At 34.8% G+C, this 18,942-nt stretch overlaps 1 protein-coding gene across 1 annotated transcript in view; it reads right to left on the bottom strand.

Annotated features, from left to right (window-relative positions):
- Positions 1-684: 684 nt before the first annotated feature.
- The window catches only part of CUL5 (cullin 5), an 89,808-nt gene continuing 71,550 nt past the window's right edge, over positions 685-18,942 (bottom strand). The window contains exons 12-19 of the mRNA XM_070624828.1: positions 12,590-12,722; positions 11,615-11,746; positions 8,463-8,586; positions 7,981-8,156; positions 7,253-7,414; positions 6,407-6,525; positions 5,401-5,524; positions 685-1,343 (exon numbers count right to left, since the gene is read on the bottom strand). Coding sequence (XP_070480929.1) covers positions 1,149-1,343; positions 5,401-5,524; positions 6,407-6,525; positions 7,253-7,414; positions 7,981-8,156; positions 8,463-8,586; positions 11,615-11,746; positions 12,590-12,722 — 1,165 coding nt within the window. The 3' untranslated portion in view covers positions 685-1,148. The remainder of the gene's footprint in view (positions 1,344-5,400; positions 5,525-6,406; positions 6,526-7,252; positions 7,415-7,980; positions 8,157-8,462; positions 8,587-11,614; positions 11,747-12,589; positions 12,723-18,942) is intronic.

Here is an 18,942-nt window from a genome sequence, read left to right as displayed (position 1 = left end):
ATATTTGGCAAGTTTACTGTTCATATTAAGATTGCAACAACTTTGCTTATGCTTTTCAGGTCTTATGTTGTGGTTTTCTCTTCCTCCTAGGTGACTGATAATTATTACTTTTTAAAACAGAATGTCTTCCTTTCCAGAAACCTGAGGCTATAAATCCCTAATCATGAGACTTCAAAATACCAAAATATTTCTGTGCTACAGATTGAGAGATCAGTTACGTAACTGTATTATATCAGAGAGGAGATTTCTGCCTTGTTTTTAATAAATTTGCATACGGCATAATAAACATTAGGTATATAAATATTAAGTGTGTTAGTAGACACTCAATGTTTGTTTTTGTTTTGACTCTGCGATCGAAACGATCTCCACACATTTTTTTAAACAACTGAAGCAACAATGAATATAAGCTTCATTTTTTCCAAACAAGTTCTCCAGCCATATAAGATAAAACTCCTGTCCGTTTAAAAACAAACTAAAACAGCAGTCTTCTGCTTAAACAAAGCCAGCATTTGTAAGCTGGAAAAATTTAATACCATTTTTAGGTCACCACTAAAATCTGGTTACTGTACTGAAGGAGTGTTTGAACAAATAACTTGATACTATTAAACACATCTTCTCACCTACATCTGCCTCTCTCAATGTTGTGTAGACCACCTCACTCCTTTGATAAAAAGAAACCACGAGTACTATTTCTAGTTTTAATTGCATTTTTAAAACAAAACATAACAGCATTTTTCAGTGCACAAATATCTGAAGATCCTTCCTTGTGCAATTACATTTTTGTGAAAGAGGAAAAAAGAGAAAAAAAGAGAAGAAAAAGCAAAAAGAACCCCGCATTCACCCTTCGCAACTGTATTCCTTCTGGTGGATATAAATCAAATTTACTTTTAAAAGTTCATAATGGGCTCTTCATGAATGCAAGTTTCTCCACAAAACAGCATGCTGTTAAAGAGTGTGCAACATGAAGGGAATGCCATCATGCTAACTAATGTGATTGGCAAAATATAGTTGTTTTGTTAGGTAAGGCAGAGATTTCAATATTTATGTAATCAAAGTCCAAATAAACCTTCCTCCAGCACAAACTGTTACAACTTTCTGCCTAAGCACTCCAATATTTGGGTTCTTAATATTGTCCATGATATTCAAAATTATGCCATATATATGAAAGTGTTGATATCGGATTCATCTCTTCTGATGTATTTGTGCTCTATTAGCCATTCTATTTGCTCTTTTATCATTTTCTTTTGCGGCAAGAACATGTTTTTCAAAATTTCTACTAATTCAGTCTGCAGCTGAGCATTACTGATTTTCTTTCTCATCTTCATTATTTGTATGATAGCTTCCTAAAAGAAAAAATAAAAATGAAAGAGCATTAATGTATTAAATTATTTTAAGTAAAACAAAACACAAAATGACTTTTTATGTATTTCATTCTCTATCCAACATCTATTCAAATGATTAACAATCACTAGGAGGTTAAACTTGAGACCAGCATCTTTCACTTAACAAATAAAAATATCTTTTTTCACTCACTGTTAAAGAAAATCTGCTAAATTACAGAGATTTCGAAGAAAGAGAAAAAGCAAAATTACTGATAACCTCTCTGCTGAAAGAAAATTACACCTAACGTTTTGGTATATTTCCTTTCATTTATTTTTCCCACACTAAGCACATTTAAAAAATTTATCTTACCTGTGAAAAGGTATATAATTTGGTATTGTGTTAAAAATCAATTAAGATCCAAGGAACCCCTTACACATACTCTTTCCCTTGTATTCAGAGTTATTTCTTCTGCAGCAGTAGAGGCCAGTTGGTGACTGTTTTAAAAATCAATAATTACTATGCTCTCCGTAGTAATTAATAAATTGTATTTGTTATAAATACTATCTTCAGTTTATATTAACTCAATTAAATGTTTTAACTTTCTACAGAAGTATGCACTTTTCATCTAAGTCAATTTTATCAATATTTCCTTGATGATTTCCTTAATTACTATTAAGCTTGTATCAGAAATAATTAGAAAATTATTAAATATTGCTTTCTCTTTTGCCTTTTCCAGTACAAGTTCTCTCTTTAGCCAACAAAAGGCATCTATCTGCCGTGGTAGAGATCAGAATTCATTGTAAAAGAAATGTGAAAACAGAAAATGAGGTAACATTTGCTTTTAACATTCAAAATGGAGTTTTGCTGCAAAGCAATAGGCTTGGGAGTCAGGCACTATTCAGCAAGAGACAAGGACCTTCAACCTCCCCTGTACAGACATGAGGATTCCTTCACTATCACTAAGAGGTCAGGTGAATTCCTCCCAATCTCAGTATGTCCAGATGCCCGGCTCGTGATCATAGGGGATTTTGTCAAAGGTCCGGATAAAAAGAAGGAAGAGGGAAAGTCTGTTCCTTCAAGTACTTGAAGATTACAGGAACCAAGAAGAGAAGAGGAATAATTGTAAACGTTCCAATTTCTCCTCTTCTAGCTTTGATAGAGGTGAAGATGGTGGTTGTCTTAGAGAAGTTAAGAGGAAAGCAAACAGCACAGGGGCTCTGGCCCTGGTCCTCATTTAATACGCTTGGAGGTCACTTGCAGAGTGGCATGATATGACGGAAATAATTTGCACTCCTGAATCTCTCAGTTCCCACATGATGCAGATAGAGTTTAGAGCTCATAGACCTGCCACAGAGTCTTTAGCGGCAGGAGAGGATGATCCTGCAGCAGCAGCAGCAGCAGATAATGACAGTGTGCCATGTAGGCCAAGAGTCTACACAGAAGATGTGGCAGACTCAAGAGCTCACTCAGTAAGAGCAGAGGACACACAGTCAGAGCAAGGAAGAGGCCATGTGGTCCTACCAACTGGAAAAAGAATAAACCATAGTTCATCTGCTATGGACATCAGCAGTAGATAGCAACAGAAAGTCAAATTCCCACAGGTGACAGATAAAGCACTCCACAGCTGCCAAGAGCAAGAACCCAGGACACTGTCACAACTGTATAGATATGACGATCCCTTCACTGTTACTACGAGATCAGGTGAATTCCTCACCCTCAATACATCCAGATGCCATCTGTGAAAATAGTAAAGAATGGGACGGGTGGAGCAGGATCAGGGAGAAATAAGAAAGTCTGAGCATTACCTAAAGGAATGGTTCAGATTACTAGATTGGGCATAATTATGGATCAGTTTAAGACAAAACAAAAAAACTTCATTTTCTCTGCACATCTTATAGTACAACTACACCCGCCATCCCATTATACATCTCAACTCTAATCCATCTGAAATTTATCCTGGTGTAGCCATAAATGAGGAATATATCCTGATTCCTACCCTCAAATGTAAAATTTCCCCAAAACCTCTTATTGAATAATCCGTTCCCTTTTCACAGACTATGGAAATTATTTCCTTTATTGCAAAGTTCATTTATACTCATATAATTTAATTCTGAGTTATTTTTTCAATTAACTGCTTGTCACACTTTTTTTTTTTCTTTTTAGAAGGAAGCTTCTAGATCATCAGAGTTTCTCTCCCTTATTTTAGTATTATTATTTTTCCTTCTTCTCCCAAAAGCCCCCAAGTAAAATACATAGTTGTGTATTCTAGTTGTGGGTCCTTCTAGTTGTGGCATGTGGGATGCCACCTCAATGTGGCCTGATGAGCGGTGCCATGTCCGTGCCCAGGATCTGAACTGGTGAAACCCTGGGCCACCGAAGTGGAGCGTGCGAACCCAACCACTCAGCCACAGGGCTGGCCCCTGTTATACTGTTTGATTTTTGTAGATATTTTAATGAGTTTTAATATTTGGCAAGGAAAGTTCCATCAGCACCAATGCCTTACTCTTGATTTTTTTTTTTTTTTTTTAAAGATTTTATTTTTTTCCTTTTTCTCCCCAAAGCCCTCCGGTACATAGCTGTATATTCTTCGTTGTGGGTCCTTCTAGTTGTGGCATGTGGGACGCTGCCTCAGCGTGGTTCGATGAGCAGTGCCATGTCCGCGCCCAGGATTCGAACCAACGAAACACTGGGCCGCCTGCAGCGGAGCGCGCGAACTTAACCACTCGGCCACGGGGCCAGCCCCAACCTTACTCTTGATTTAAAAAAAAATATTTTTCAATCACTGTCATGTATTCTTTCTGATAAAACTGAGAATCAATCTGTAAAATTCCACAAATATTCCTAGTTGAATTTTTATATGAAATATTCAGTAAACATGGTAGTAATATGGGAAAAAATCAACTTAAGTTATTCAGCCTTTTCATTAAAGAATATGGTATTTCATGTGGCGCAAAAGAAGCCAGACACAAAGAGTACAGACACAGTCTGATTCCATTTATGTGAAGATCTAAAACTGGTAAAGACAAGCAATGGTGACAGGAACCAAGTGGGCTGGAGGGGGCCTGGCCGGATGGGAGACAAGGGGAAATTACTGGAGTGATAGAAGTGTTCTGTATCTTAACTGAAGTGATGGTCACACAGGTACATACATTTATCAAAACTCAATGAAAACTATACTTTGAAATGTGCATTCTATCATGTGTAAATTACACCTTAATAAAAAATTTTAGAAAGAAAAAACAGAGCATGAACTTCCTCTTTATCTACTGAAATCTCCTTGTGAATTTCTCAGTAAAGGGCCGCTCTCTTCTCATAGGTCCTATACACTACTTTTTACAAAAATGCATATGATTTCTATGGTTTCTTCTTTTATTTTCCTCAAAAGTGTTTAAATTTATTCATTTATTGCTAAAAAGAAAAGCAATTGATTTTTATTTATTCATCTTTTCTCTACTCCTTCAGCATATTATATGATCTATAAGTAATGAAAAATTTTAATCTTTTACTCTTGTTTTATATTTTATTGCATTGGCCAGTAGTTTCAAACAATATTAAATAAATATAGTAAAAGTGGGACAATTTTGTTTTAATAAAACTATTTCTAAAGTTAAAAGGGTCACACAAGTCATACATTAGTTTGCAATAGGTATTCTTTATCATGCTCAGAAGGTAGTATAATCCTAGCTTTAAAAAATTTTCCCTAATTTCACATTACAATGGAATTAGAAGTCTTAAAATAAATAAAATTTTTAATATTTCAATCCTAGAATTATAACTTGTTGCTGAGATACATTTATTCAAGTGTGGTCAAAGAGAGACATAACCCAAAATAAGGCTTTGCCCAACCAAGAGAATCTACCAGAGGCCACCCAAGCCATACAGACATATTTCTTTCAGCAGCTAAGAGAATGCCACCAACACAATTTTTAAATTCCTGTAAATGGAAATCAGCTCTTCCTTACAAAAAGTCTGAATACCTACATGCTTTAAAAAAAAAAAAAAATTTGAAGATTAAAAAAAAAATCCCAAGAAACCAAGTTTCTCATAATTTAGACATTCTGTCTTAATGGTACAAACCTGGGTTCTGAGTATTCTTAGTTGAACTATTCCTTCATTCTCCTCTTCTCTCATCCTTTCTGTAGTGAGCTGCAAGCGTCCAATCAAGTTGATTTTACCCCTTTTCTGAACTTTTGCATTTTTTCTATAAAAACATTGAATCAAATATTTTACAGTGAAAGGCCTTTTAAACATCATATATAGCAACAGTATCTGAGAGAAAAGATTTAGAAATATTCTAAAGGAATATCCAGAACTGTTGAAAGGAAAAGTAACAAATAACCAACATATAGCTTTATTTAAAATGAACCCTATGAATTCCCTCAAACACAATAGAGGCTGTTTTAATAAAACATGGGTGACTACACTCCCTGTAATAACAAAGTTAATATAATTTATATTGCTATGAAAGTGATAGATAACTGAAGATATACGGGTGATAATTTAGCATTATCTTTTTTTTTTTTAAGATTGGCCCCTGAGCTAACATCTGTTGCCAATCTTTTTTCTTTTTCTTCTTCCCAAAGCCTCCCCATACATAGTTGTATATTCTAGTTGTAGGTCTTTGTAGTTCTGCTATGTGGGATGTGGCCTCAGCGTGGCCTGCTAAGCAGTGCCATGTCCACGCCCAGGATGTGAACCCATGAAACCCTGGGCCTCTGAAGCAGAGAGCTCGAACTTAACCACTCGGCCACGGGGCAGCCCCTCAGCATTATCTTCTAATTGAATCTTAAGAAAAAAATGCTTTGTGTGGATAAAGCTAATTTAGAGTGCAAGAAGATGTTTAAAGATGAAAAGTAACACACTATGTCAGACACCAAAATGTATCCATGAAAAATACGTAAAGAAGTAAACATCTCCAGTTCAGTAATATGTTTAATAAACAACTAAATGGCATAAATCTAGACTGTTGACAGTATACAGACATGTTTTAAATATCATGAAAGGAAAAGAATTATTTTGCTAAAAATGAAGCACTAAAATTCAAAACGTATTTTTATTTTCGATCAATCAACATAAACCTTACATTAAACTGAACTCCTGGTTCACTGAGAAGAGGGTACCTTCTGTAAAGTCTTTGGGTGAGTTGACTTGAGGTTCATACAATAAAACTTGCCGTTTGAGCTTTGGGAAAGCTACTAAAGACTATGAAGTAAAAAGAGAAAACAATTAGCATCTATAAACAGTATGGAATACTAAGATCAATTCTCCAACATGACCAATATAGGCAAAAAAGAATTATAAGCACAAATTCAGAATTCAAACTATTATTTGGTACCTCCATGAATATAACAACGTAAATGCATAATGAGGAAAGAACGAGGAGAAGAGTTGGTTATGTGGAAGCAATAAATGCTCTCTTTTCAATAATACAAGAAACTAGAGGGACTGGTCATATGCGACCACAGCAAACACCACTTACCACTTATCAGCTGTTTCTCTCCAGGAAATAATTTATTTTGGAACTTTTAAGAGGTCTATGGAGTACGGATAAAACTGCGGTTATGAGATGAAGGCTAGTGAGTACATTTTATAAGCCTGAAAAGGATCAAAGTTTTCTAATCCTTAAGGTTTTGGGTCATCATAAAATCTCTGAACACATTCTCAGTATGAAATATTTGGTCACACTCTTCACAGGTAACACTTAAACACCAACTCGATCTTTCTCTCCTTTTTATATTGCCTTTCTCTGTCTTAGTAACTTGCTTATTTTCAATTTCTTTTTTTCCATAAATACCTCATTAGAGTATTTTTCTTGGTTAAAAGTCATTTGAGAATGTTATGAACTCATAAATTTATTATAAGCACATCAACACATATTTCTTGCTATGTGAGAGGATATAATTTTAAAAACAAAAAACACAAAACAAACCCATAAAGTCCTTCTAAGCTCAGCATCAGGGAGTTCAGTTGCAAGTTTTAAATTTTCAAAGCTTATTTTCTCTCTGGGTCTTTGGTTCCATGCAAACAACACAGCCAGCTGAAACGTTGTTACCTCCAGATCATATTGACCTACTTCGTTCTTAAACGTTATCTATAAAAGATAAAATAATTTTTAAGAAATAAGAATCTCTTCATAATGATCACCAACTATCTACTATATATCTCTTACATGAGGTTACATAAGAAAAAGACTGCTAGTTGTCTTCCAATATCCCTTCTTCCTTTCTTACACGGTAATAAAAATTTTAGCAGACCTTAATTAAGACTGCCCAAAATAAAGACTCATCTCCCAATTTTCCCTGGAGCAAAACGTGACCAGGTGATTGAGTTCTGGCCAATGAGATGTGAGTGGAAATGATGCGGGAAACTTCTGGAAATCGCCCTTACAGGAAAGTATACCCTCATCTTTCCCTTTCTGTTTGGCTGGAAGGCAGACATAGTGAGGATCATACTGGATTCTGCAGACAAGAGCAATACCTTAAGACTGGTATAACCAGAAGTCCGTGTCCCTAACAACTTCACAGAACAGATCAACTCTATCTGATCAAACTCTTACATGTGAGAGAAGCAAAGATCTATGTCATTTAAGCAACTCTTATTTGGAGTCCTGCTACTTTTAGCCAAACCAATATCTGAACTAACACACCATCTACTTACAATTCCATTTGACATGAGATGATGCCAATGTAATTTTCTACCACTATGATTTTTTTTGTAGAATTCTTCTACTTCAGGTATCAAATCCTCCAGTTCAGTAGGAAGTGAGACAAAGACTTTCTCAGAGCTCCTTGACCAGGCACCAGCATTCAAAATTTTTATATTAACGGAATCAGCTATAGGCAAGAACATCAGAAAACACAAAGTAAATAATCTTGACAATGGATAAAATTTAAATACACACCTACAGAGTAAGCTTTGGTGAAAAATAAACAAGACTAAAGATTTCGTTAAAAGTATCCTTTTGTTTCAAAATAAGGAAGAGCAAATCTAAATTCTGCTTTGCAGGATTGTCTTCAAGGAATGTGAACTTTGTAATGTCTTTGTATCTATTACTGCTAAGAAATATTTTTAACTTACTGGAAAACAAAGATATCTTTTCAAAAAAGTTTAAAAAAATATATGTAATTATAAAACAATACCTGGTAAAGCCAATTTATTATTTTTGTGCATTTCCTTAAAAGCTTGGTTCAAATCTTCAGATACTTTTATGTCCTGAAACATTCGAGCAAGCTTGTTTACATAATCTGCTGGCATACCAACTTCCTATGAAAACCAAAGACAGAAGAGGTAATAAATAATACATGATCTGATACACTATTAGGAAAATTTTAATGGAAAACTACATCTTAGATGCCTTAATACAAAATTCTTCCTCTTTATTTATTAGAATGTTATAATATAATACCTATTAAATTTGATTTTTAGAAACTAAATAGAATAGTACAGGCAATCCTGGCTTTCTTTGCACGATTCCCATGTGCATGAATTTCAGTTACCATAGTATAGTTAAATAATAGCAGGCCCAACAACACAGTTCAGCTTTCAGTTACCATTATATATTAAATGTGAGCAATGCATAAAGTACAAACTTCACTTCTAGCGCCTCAACCTACAAATCACTATAACAAATAACAGAGCACATCATATCAGTGACAAATCACACTATTTCTTTCAAAATCTATTAGTCATCTGTTTATTCAGTTCACCCACAGACAGTAAAGCATGTAATTTTGTTGCATCCTTGTCTTCCAGTGATAATCTACATTTCACAAAAATGGATAATCAAAAGAGGTAACTGGCCAACAAAGATGATAAAAGTATACCAAAGAAATGAAAATAAAATAATGCTGGAAATGAAAATAAAATAGAACATAAATGGAGTTATAGAAGAAAGAGCTGGCTGTGGTTGTAATGTTGATACTGCCAACGTTGAAGACTCTAAATATGCAGGCAAAGGAACTTGGAGAAGATAAATCATTAATATCAATGAGAAAAGTGGTAGTGACCAAAAAGGATAAGATGCCCCAGAGGAAGCGATGTCAGCAAAGACTTTCACAACATTGAAAGCCCAAAAGACAAAAGGATGGAAAATGACACAAACTTACAGGGAGTATGACAACTCTCCAAGGCATACAAAAAATGCTCACTCTGTATTGTAAGTTATACAAGAAGGGAAACGCTAGTCATACTATTCTTCATTTTAATAACAGTATTATTGAGATATAATTCATCTACCACAAAATTCACCCAAATGTACAACTAAGTGGATTTTAGTATATTTACAATCATCACCACTATCTAATTTTAGAACATTTTCATCACCCCAAAAAGCAACTCCATACTTATTAGCAGTCACTCCCCAATCGCCACCCACCACCCACCTACCCCACTCCTGGAAACTACTAATTTACTTTCTGTCTCTATGGATTTGCCTATTCTGGACATTTCATGTAAATGGAATCATACAATATGTGGTCTTTTGTCTCTGGCTTCTTTCTCTTTAGCATAGTGTTTTCAAAGTTCATCCATGTTGTAGCATGTATCAATACTTCACTTCTTTTTATTACCAAATAATATGCCATTGTATGAATAAACCACATTTTGTTTATCTAGTCATCAGCTGATTGACATTTTGGGTTGTTTCCACTTTTTGGTTATTATGAATAATGCTGCCATGAACAATGATGTACAAGTTTGTGTGTGACCATATGCTTTCATTTCTCTGAAGCAGAAGTACTTAGGAGTAGAACTGCTGGGTTGACTCTATGTTTAACTTTTTGGGGAACTGCCAAACAGTTTTCCAGAGCAGCTGCAGCATTTTATATTCTCACCAGCAAGGCATAAGGGTTCCAATTTCTCCTCTTCCTTGTCAACAATTGTTACTGTTTTTTTTTTTAAGTTAACCTTTTTATTTATTTATTTTATTTATTCATTTCCTTCTTCTCCCCAAAGCCCCGCAGTACATAGTCATATATTTTTTAGTTGTGGGTCCTTCTAGTTGTGGCATGTGGGACGCCGCCTCAGCATGGCTTGATGAGTGGTACTAGGTCCATGCCCAGGATCCAAACCGGCAAAACCCTGGGCCACCAAAGCAGAGCGTGCAAACTTAACCACTCAGCCATGGGGCCGGCCCCTGTCTGTTTTTTTTATTTTAGTTATCCTAGTAGGAGTAAAGTGGTATCTCATTGTGGTTTTGATTTGCATTTCCCTAATGACTAATGATGCTGAGCACCTTCACACACACATATTGGTCATTTGTATATCTTCTGTGAAGAAATGTCTATTCTAATCCTTTGCTTATTTTTAATTGAGTTGTCTTCCTACTGTTGAGTTGTAAGAGTTCTTTATATATTCTAGATACAATATTAGACAAATAAACTGCAAATATTTTCCTAACTATTCCTGAGTTTGTTGCCAAAAAACCCTCTGAAAGTTTCTTATGTTTTAAATTACAGTATATTAAATACATATTAATTTTGCTAATTTTTTCCTGTATATTTATAACAGACACTAAGAGTTTTTAACGTTTTCACCAAAATTTCTAAGTCACAAAACAACAGTTTTTCCCATTGATTGTTAATATGAAGATCCTTTTGCACAGTAATTTCTACTATCCCACACTACCATGCAAAGCAGGGCTATCAGTAAATCTGTAATTTGAAATATATATATAAATGAAATACATAAAGTACATATAAGTATATACATTATATAATTATATTATAATATACTATATATAATTTTATTATATATTAGTATATATTATAAATGATAACACCATATATATATAAATGAAAGACATTCATTTTAATATAACTCAAATTCCATTAAAGGGAACTGAAAGAAATAGACAAAATATTGTGATGTGGCAATTTAGTCATAATTAGCAATGATTATTCTAAAAGCTATCATCTTTTACCTATTGGTTCTTTTTGCTATATAGAAGTGCTTATTTACAAACATCTTTATGGTTAAACATAATAGTACTGAAAACACCTTAAAAATGAAATGATTTGTTCTGCAGCCTATTTAATAAGGTCAGTTCAAATGAGAGTGGAGATACAAAGAGTGAAATAGTAGAAGCAAGGCAAGAGCCAAGCAGTTCACTAAAAGTCTTTACTAAGAAAACATACTTTATTAGGTATTGCTATTTTATATAACTGATGCTATATTCTTATAAAATTTTCCTATTTCTTTGACATTAACAATATCACCAAAATGTATTACTTAAGCACACATATGAACCATGTGCTATATTAAGAAAACCAAACATTAAAAAAAATTTACTTACTCTTAGCCACTCTACCATATTCTCTTCAATTTCACTATCGGCAGAGATGTCTAATATAAGACGTCGTGTCAAATGAGCTTTGTGATATCTCATAAAAACGTCTTTGTTTTGTACATATTTAAGTACCAAGAGCTGTACAGAAAACAAAGTTACTTCAATTCATACATACTCTTAGCCATCTCTCTCATTTAGACATTTCTACATCCCCCAATTGTGAGAATTCAAAAATTTATATAAGCATATACAGACAGAAGCCTAGTAAACTGCCCATCTCTGAAAAATAACAGTCCTGATATATTACTTTAAAAGTTAGCAAATTTGAGACTGTAACCAAATAACCTTTTAGAGTTCCTAGAAACAATTATTTTTCAGGTTTCATATAAAATATGATAAAACTTCACATGAAAATCAATGCTTCTTCCCCAATTTTCTCTTCTACATATGTTCTTCCCTTTTTATGACAGTAATCTCTCTAGGCCTTTTTGTCTATACTTTCTCTATATTTTACTTATTTTTTTTCTCTTTGTATTCATGGGCTTATATTATACTAACAACCAGGAGACAAGTAAAAATGAACACAACTAACTCTTTCTTTATACTCATTTATCACTAGTTATCTATTTTAGGTTCTCACAAAAATAAATAAGTGAAAAACTCCCAGTCTCTCAACTATTGTTCCAAACACCATCAGCTCCATTTTCCCTTTTTCTGTTCTTTAATAGGAGCTAGAATTTAATTGCCTAAAAAGAAGAAAGGGGAAGAATTAAGTGCTGTTTCCCTTTCTGGTAGCTATAGAATAAAAATTATCAGGAAGAAAAATAACTGCCCTATAGAGATCTTACACTGTAAAATTTCATAATATTAGTTGCTTATAGATAAACATTAAAAAAACTGATGCTATCACAGAAAACTTTATAAGCAAAAACACAAAGTAAGGTGATTAAAAATTTTGAAATAAAAAAAAAAATTCTGTACCACTTCTTTAAGCTTTGCTTCAATCTCTTCAGAGGTTAGTTTTTTGCTTAATGGTGTTTTTCTTAGCAACATATCACAGTAATTGGCAAGCAGCTCAGGGCATTTTGATTCAGGCTGAGTTTTTAATCCCACCCTAAAAAACAAATTAAAAGCAGTTGATAAAAAAGGATTGGTATCTGCAAATATTTTTTATAAAGCCAATTTTTCACAAAAAACTTCTTACGTTGTAAAGATCCAGTGATCAGGGCTGGGACTAGAGTGAGCAAGAAGACACTTAGGGTGCATAATTTAAGGAGGCACTCACTCTTAGGTTCCCATAAATGCACTTGCAGGACCCTGAGAGTGAGACCTCCTTAAATTTTGTACCCTAGGTACCTCCCTGCTTCACTCTAGTGGTAGCCATGCCAATGATCTTTAAGAGATTTTATTCAGATATTTGCTAAAATACTTTTGAAAAACTATGTAAATCCTTGCATACTTGTAAGTTAACATTTAAAACTTTTCATTATTAAGTTAGGATAAAACTGTTACTTCACTCTTTGAAATGTATCCAATTTAACCTAAATTCCATAGTAACATATTTATCATTATCCATTTCAAAAAACTTTAAATAAACTTTTCTTAAACAAGGAAGAACTTGTATCTCTATTTCACTTTCCCGACAAAATTTTAAAACCAGTGTATTGTATTTTTATGCTTGAAAAAATCTTGCATTTATACTTTATCCTACTTATCTAAACTATATACGTAAATAAATTTAAATTCAACAACCTAAAATTTCTTGTGTATATGAAATTCAAGTGTTATTTTACTAGAATTGAGTTATCCAAATTATTGTAAGTACACAACTTACCAAAACCACAATTATACTGTGTGTAGATAAAACATATGCATATGCAAAATTTTACTGTATGTGTTAACTCTTAATGAGGTGGATGAAAAATTTTTCCCTTCCCAATTATGAATCCAGAAATCACAATCATTTTTATTTCTACTTTTTATTTTTATAAATGCATGTCTTTGCTGTGAAAAATCTCATTCACATAAGTACGTAGATAGGACTGGAAGAAGTTTTCCCTATGACGTTACTCAATTCATTGAGCACCTCCTCAATTATTTGCTAAAAAAATACTGATCTGACAAAAAAAAGTTATTCTAAATAAAACATCAAATTAGCCATCAATTGTGTTGAAACCAAAGAATTAGAAACCATCTGACTTGCAAAGGATCTAATACCTAGTTATTAGAAATTCATTTTCTGTACATCAATACCAATATTTCAAAACATTTCTTTCTTATGCAGCTTGGAGGCCTTTTATATTCCAAGACAACACATCATAGTAAGATCTAAGAGAGGTATGCTTTTACAAAATAGGGAAGAATAATTGTGGAAAGAAGTGGAAAGGAGAAAGTACGATGATGCTTCCACCAAAGGGCTCAATTTTAGAAAACAGTAGATGCAGATGAGGATTTAGAAACTGATTTTTTTAAAAGTATCCCCTCTGACATACACTAGGAAAGTCTTTCTGAATCTTCCAAGGTAGACATCTGCCAGTCTGAAGACCACTATTCCTTCCTTCTCCCTTCCTTCAATTCAACCTGTTGAGAAGACAGCAGTCGGTCTTTTTATTGCTGTTTGTTTGAAGGTAGTGTGTCATTTTCCCCGCCTCTGGCTGTTTTAGTGTTTTTTTTTCTTTCAGTTTTTGGCTGTTTAACTAGGAGTTACCTAGGAATGGTTTAACTTATATTTATCCTCCTTGGGATTCAAAGAGATGCCTGAATCTAAGAGTTGGTATCATTTATCAACGTTGGAAAATTTTGGTCAATAGGTCTTCAAATATTGCTAATGACTTCTCTTCTGTTTTCTATGATTCCAATTATATACCACTATAGATATTTTACCTTTTCTCAGGTAACAATTTCCACCTATTTGTCCATTAACATGGATTATTTATTCATTATTACTCATTGTCTATTTAAGATTATTACTGAGATACAATTCACACACCATATACCATTTAAAGTGTGCAATTCAGTATCTTTTAAGTATATTTACAAGGTTGTGCAACCATCATCATAATAAAAATTTAAAACATTTTCACTGCCCCAAAAAGAAACCCCCATACTCATCAGCAGTCCAATTCCATTCTCCAGCTATCCCTCCCTCCCAGCCCCAGGATACAACTAATCTACTTTCTATCTCTATGAATTTCCTTATTCTGGACAGCTCATACAAATGGAATCATACAATATGTGGTCTTTTGTGACTTATTTCTTTTACTTAGCATAAGGTTTTAAAGATTCATCTGTATCACAGCATGTATCAGTAGTTCATTCCTCTTCAAAAATATTTGCATCTTTTTATTCCTTTTTAAAAATATTTCTATCTTTGTGGTAAAGAAGATTTAGCATTTTAACCATTTTTAAGTATAGAATTCAGTGGCATTAAGCACATTCACAATATTCTACAAATATCACCACTCTCTATGTCCAGAACTCTTCCATTATCCCAAACAGAAAACCTACACCTACTAAACAATAACTTCCCGTTCTCCTTACCCCCAGGATCTGGTAAGGTCTATTCTACTTTTTCTATCAATGAATTTGCCTATTCTAGATATCTAAGTGGAATCATACAAAATTTGTCCTTTTGTGTCTGGCTTATTTCACTTAGCATAATATTCTTAAGGTTTCACTCATGTTGTAGCATGTATCAGAATTTTATTCCTTTTCATGGCTGAATAATACTCCATTGCATGGATATAGCATATTTTGCTTATTCATTCATCAGATAATGGACATTTGGGTTGTTTCCGTTTTTAGTCTATTAAGAATAATGCTGCTATGAACATTCATGTACAAATTTTTGAGTAGATTTATGTTTTTATTTCTTCTGGGTACATATACTCAGAAGTAGAACTGCTGGGTTATATGTTAACTTTATGTTTAACTTCTTGAGGAGTTATCAAACTGTTTCCAAAGTAGTTGCACACCAACTATATATGATTCTAATTTCTCCACATCCTCTCCAGTACTTGTTAACGTCTTTTTAGTTTTAGCCAACCTAGTGGGTGTGAGTGGTATATCACTGTGGTTAAGATATTAATCTTTTTTTTTTTTAAAGATTGACACCTGAGCTAACAACTGTTGCCAATCTTTTTTTTTCCTGCTTTTTCTCCCCAAATCCCCCCAGTACATAGTTGTATATTCCAGTTGTGGGTCCTTCTAGTTATGGGATGTGGTATGCCACCTCAGCGTGGCCTGATGAGTGATACCACGTCCACACCCAGGATCCGAACCAGCGAAACCCTGGGCCGCCAAAGTGGAGTGCACAAACTTAACCACTTGGTCATGGGGCCAACCCCTAAGCTATTAATCTTAATTATTCTAAAATCCTTATCTGCTAACTCCAATATTGGGATCATCTGAGAGTCCGCTTCTAAAATGATTTGTCTCTTAATTGATCATAAGTTTCTCTGCCTTCACAGGACTAGTAAGGCCAGACTGAATACTGGGCATTGCATATAAAAGAACAACAGAGGCACCAGATGATGTTATCTTCAATTGAGAGTGGGTTTACCCTGTGTTCTGCTATGGAAGAGACCGATCACTTTAAACCAATAGGGACTGAGTTGGTGCAAGGCTGGGTTGCAGTTTTGCTAAGGATCAGTCTACCTCTGATTAGCCATTGAATCTAAGGAACGTCCCTCCTGTGTTTTCAGTTGAGAGCCTAGTGGGTTTTGTCATTCCAGTCCTGTGTGACCACCAAAAGCTCTACTGTCCCCCAGCAGTATTGCTCAGCCTGAGCCAAACCTAGATTCTTAGCTGCTGCTTTTCAGGGAAACACAGCTATAAATCCTCAGCTAACCTCTGAAAGGTTCTCTCTCATTTCTATAAGTTCCAAATCTTTTGTCCTAGTTGCTTCTATAGCTCTTTGATAATATTAAAGTTACTATTTTCTAAATTTACCTGGTATTTCTGGTTGTTCTCAGTGGAAGCACTGGCCCACCACAAGCTACTCCATTCCACCTCAGAAGTGAGTCTCCCAAATAACCTGGATGCAACTAGTAGCTTTATTCTTCTAGAACATCACCTCCAATAGCCACAACACCCATGAATCAGCTAATAATACTCATTTTAGTCCATGGAAATTTTCTACTTTAATATGGAGCTAAAGGTAGGCCATGGTGACCTTAGAATGAGAAAATAAAGAGAAATCTAGCCATCCTCACTTCTGGGAATCTAGACTAGAGAAATACTTTCACAAATATAAAATGACAAATGTATGATATTATTCTCTGGAGCATTATTACTTATAGCAAAATATCAGAAACTACTTAGTGCAGCAATAAAGGATCAATTAAATAAACTATGTTCCATCTACCAGACAGAATGCCATGCTGCTACTAAGAATAAGGAGTTATAAAAACCCACAGCTAACATGCTCAATGGTTAAAGACTGAGAGTGTTCTCCTAAAATCAGGAACAAAACAAAGATGTCCATATCCGCCATGCTGCTCATGGTTGTACTTGTTCTAGTTAGAAAAATTAGACAAGACAAAAAAGGCATCCAAATTGGAGAGGAAAAACTAAAAGTATCTCTATTGGCAGACACCATGATCTCGTATTCACAAGGTATGAAAAAATCCACAGAAAAGCTTCTAGAGCTAATGAATGAATTTAGTAAAGCTGCAAGTACAAGATCAATACACAAGAATCAGTTGTGTTTTTATACACTAGCAATGAACCATTCAAAAGGAAATTAAGAAAACAATTCCATTTACAAGAGCATTTAAAATAAAAAAATATCTAGGAATAAATTAAACCAAGGACATGAAAGCTCAAGACATGAGAGAGTGAAAGAGCCATCCATGCAGGGTTGCAGCCTGGCATGGGCTGTCATAGTCTAGGCTGGGTAAGTTAAACATCCACTAGAGGGGGCCAGCCGCGTGGCCAAGTGGCTAAGTTTGGCAGCCCAGGGTTTCGCTGGTTCAGGTCCTGGGTGTGGACCTAGCACCACTCGTCAAGCCATGCTGAGGTAGTGTCTCACATGCCACAACTGGAAGGACCCACAACTAAAATAAACAACTATGTACTGGGGGGCTTTGGGGAGAAGAAGGAAAAATAAAATCTTTAAAAAAAAAACCCCATGAAAACCAAAAACATCCACTAGAAGGGCCTAGCATCATGTGTCAAAACCCAAACAGGTAAGGGGTGTGTTGACATGGAGGAGTGGTCAGGTATGGAATATGAGAAACTAAATACGTAAGGAGGCTGTCCATGCAAGGGAAAGGCACAAAGGGAGGCATGAAGGTTCCAGCAAGGAGGCATCCACGTAGAGGGTGGCCCAGCCTGGGGAGTCACAGCCTCAGGAGGGTAAGAAAAGCATCCATAAGGAAACAAGGCCAGACACTGTAGTTATAAATGTGCATGTGTATCTTTAAGATTGTCTACTGAGAGGGTCTAGGAGCAGTGACACTCCAACAGCAACGAACACACCAGCACTAGAGCTTGTCCACTAAATATCATCGTCCATTAAAAAGAACTAGGGCTTCATGAAAAAATGGCTGATTCTGAGGCTAGGGAAGGAAAAGTACAAAATGAACGTGGAAATCCTCATGTGGCAAAAAGAAAGGAAGAGTTTACTGTCAAAAGGACTCAGAAACCAGATTTCACTAGTGAAATCTAGGATAACTTGAAAAACAAAATAAAGAATGACAGTAAATTATAACCCACTGATTAAAATAGGAAACCATGAGTCCATACTGATATGATAAATCAATGTATAAATTGAAAATCTGATCAGCAATGGGATCTTACATAGTTTTAAAGTACCTATCACAAAATACTTAATTACAAAGAGAAAAAGAATAACTTTGCAGTGGAGAAGTCTGGCAGGCACCAACTTAATCAAGTGATCAAACTAAACAAGATTAGTAATGAGATAAATCAAAACCATGCACTCTCCGATAAGATGCAATGAGAGGAACAAAGTTTCTCTTCTGCCAAACATGCAAACCTGAATCTAATCATAAGGAAACATCAGATTAACTCAAACTTTGGGACATTCTACAAAATAACTGGCCTGTGATCTTCTAAAGTGTCAAGGTCATGAGAGTCAGAGACTGAGATGCTTCTAGACCAAAGAAAACCAAAGAAATATAACAACTAAATGCAACACATGATTCTGTACTTAATCTTTTGCTATAAAAAACATTATGAGGCCAGCCCAGTGGCACAGTGGTTAATTTTGCACTCTCTGCTTCGGAGGGCAGGGGTTTGCAGATCCAGATCCTGGGTGCGGACCTAATACTGCCCATCAAGCCACACTGTGGCAGCATCCCACATAAAAT

This window comes from Equus przewalskii, chromosome 6 (assembly GCF_037783145.1).
Source record: "Equus przewalskii isolate Varuska chromosome 6, EquPr2, whole genome shotgun sequence".
Taxonomy (NCBI): domain Eukaryota; kingdom Metazoa; phylum Chordata; class Mammalia; order Perissodactyla; family Equidae; genus Equus; species Equus przewalskii.
The sequence above is the reverse complement of the archived record's forward strand: the minus strand, read 5'-3'. Positions and strand labels throughout refer to the sequence as shown.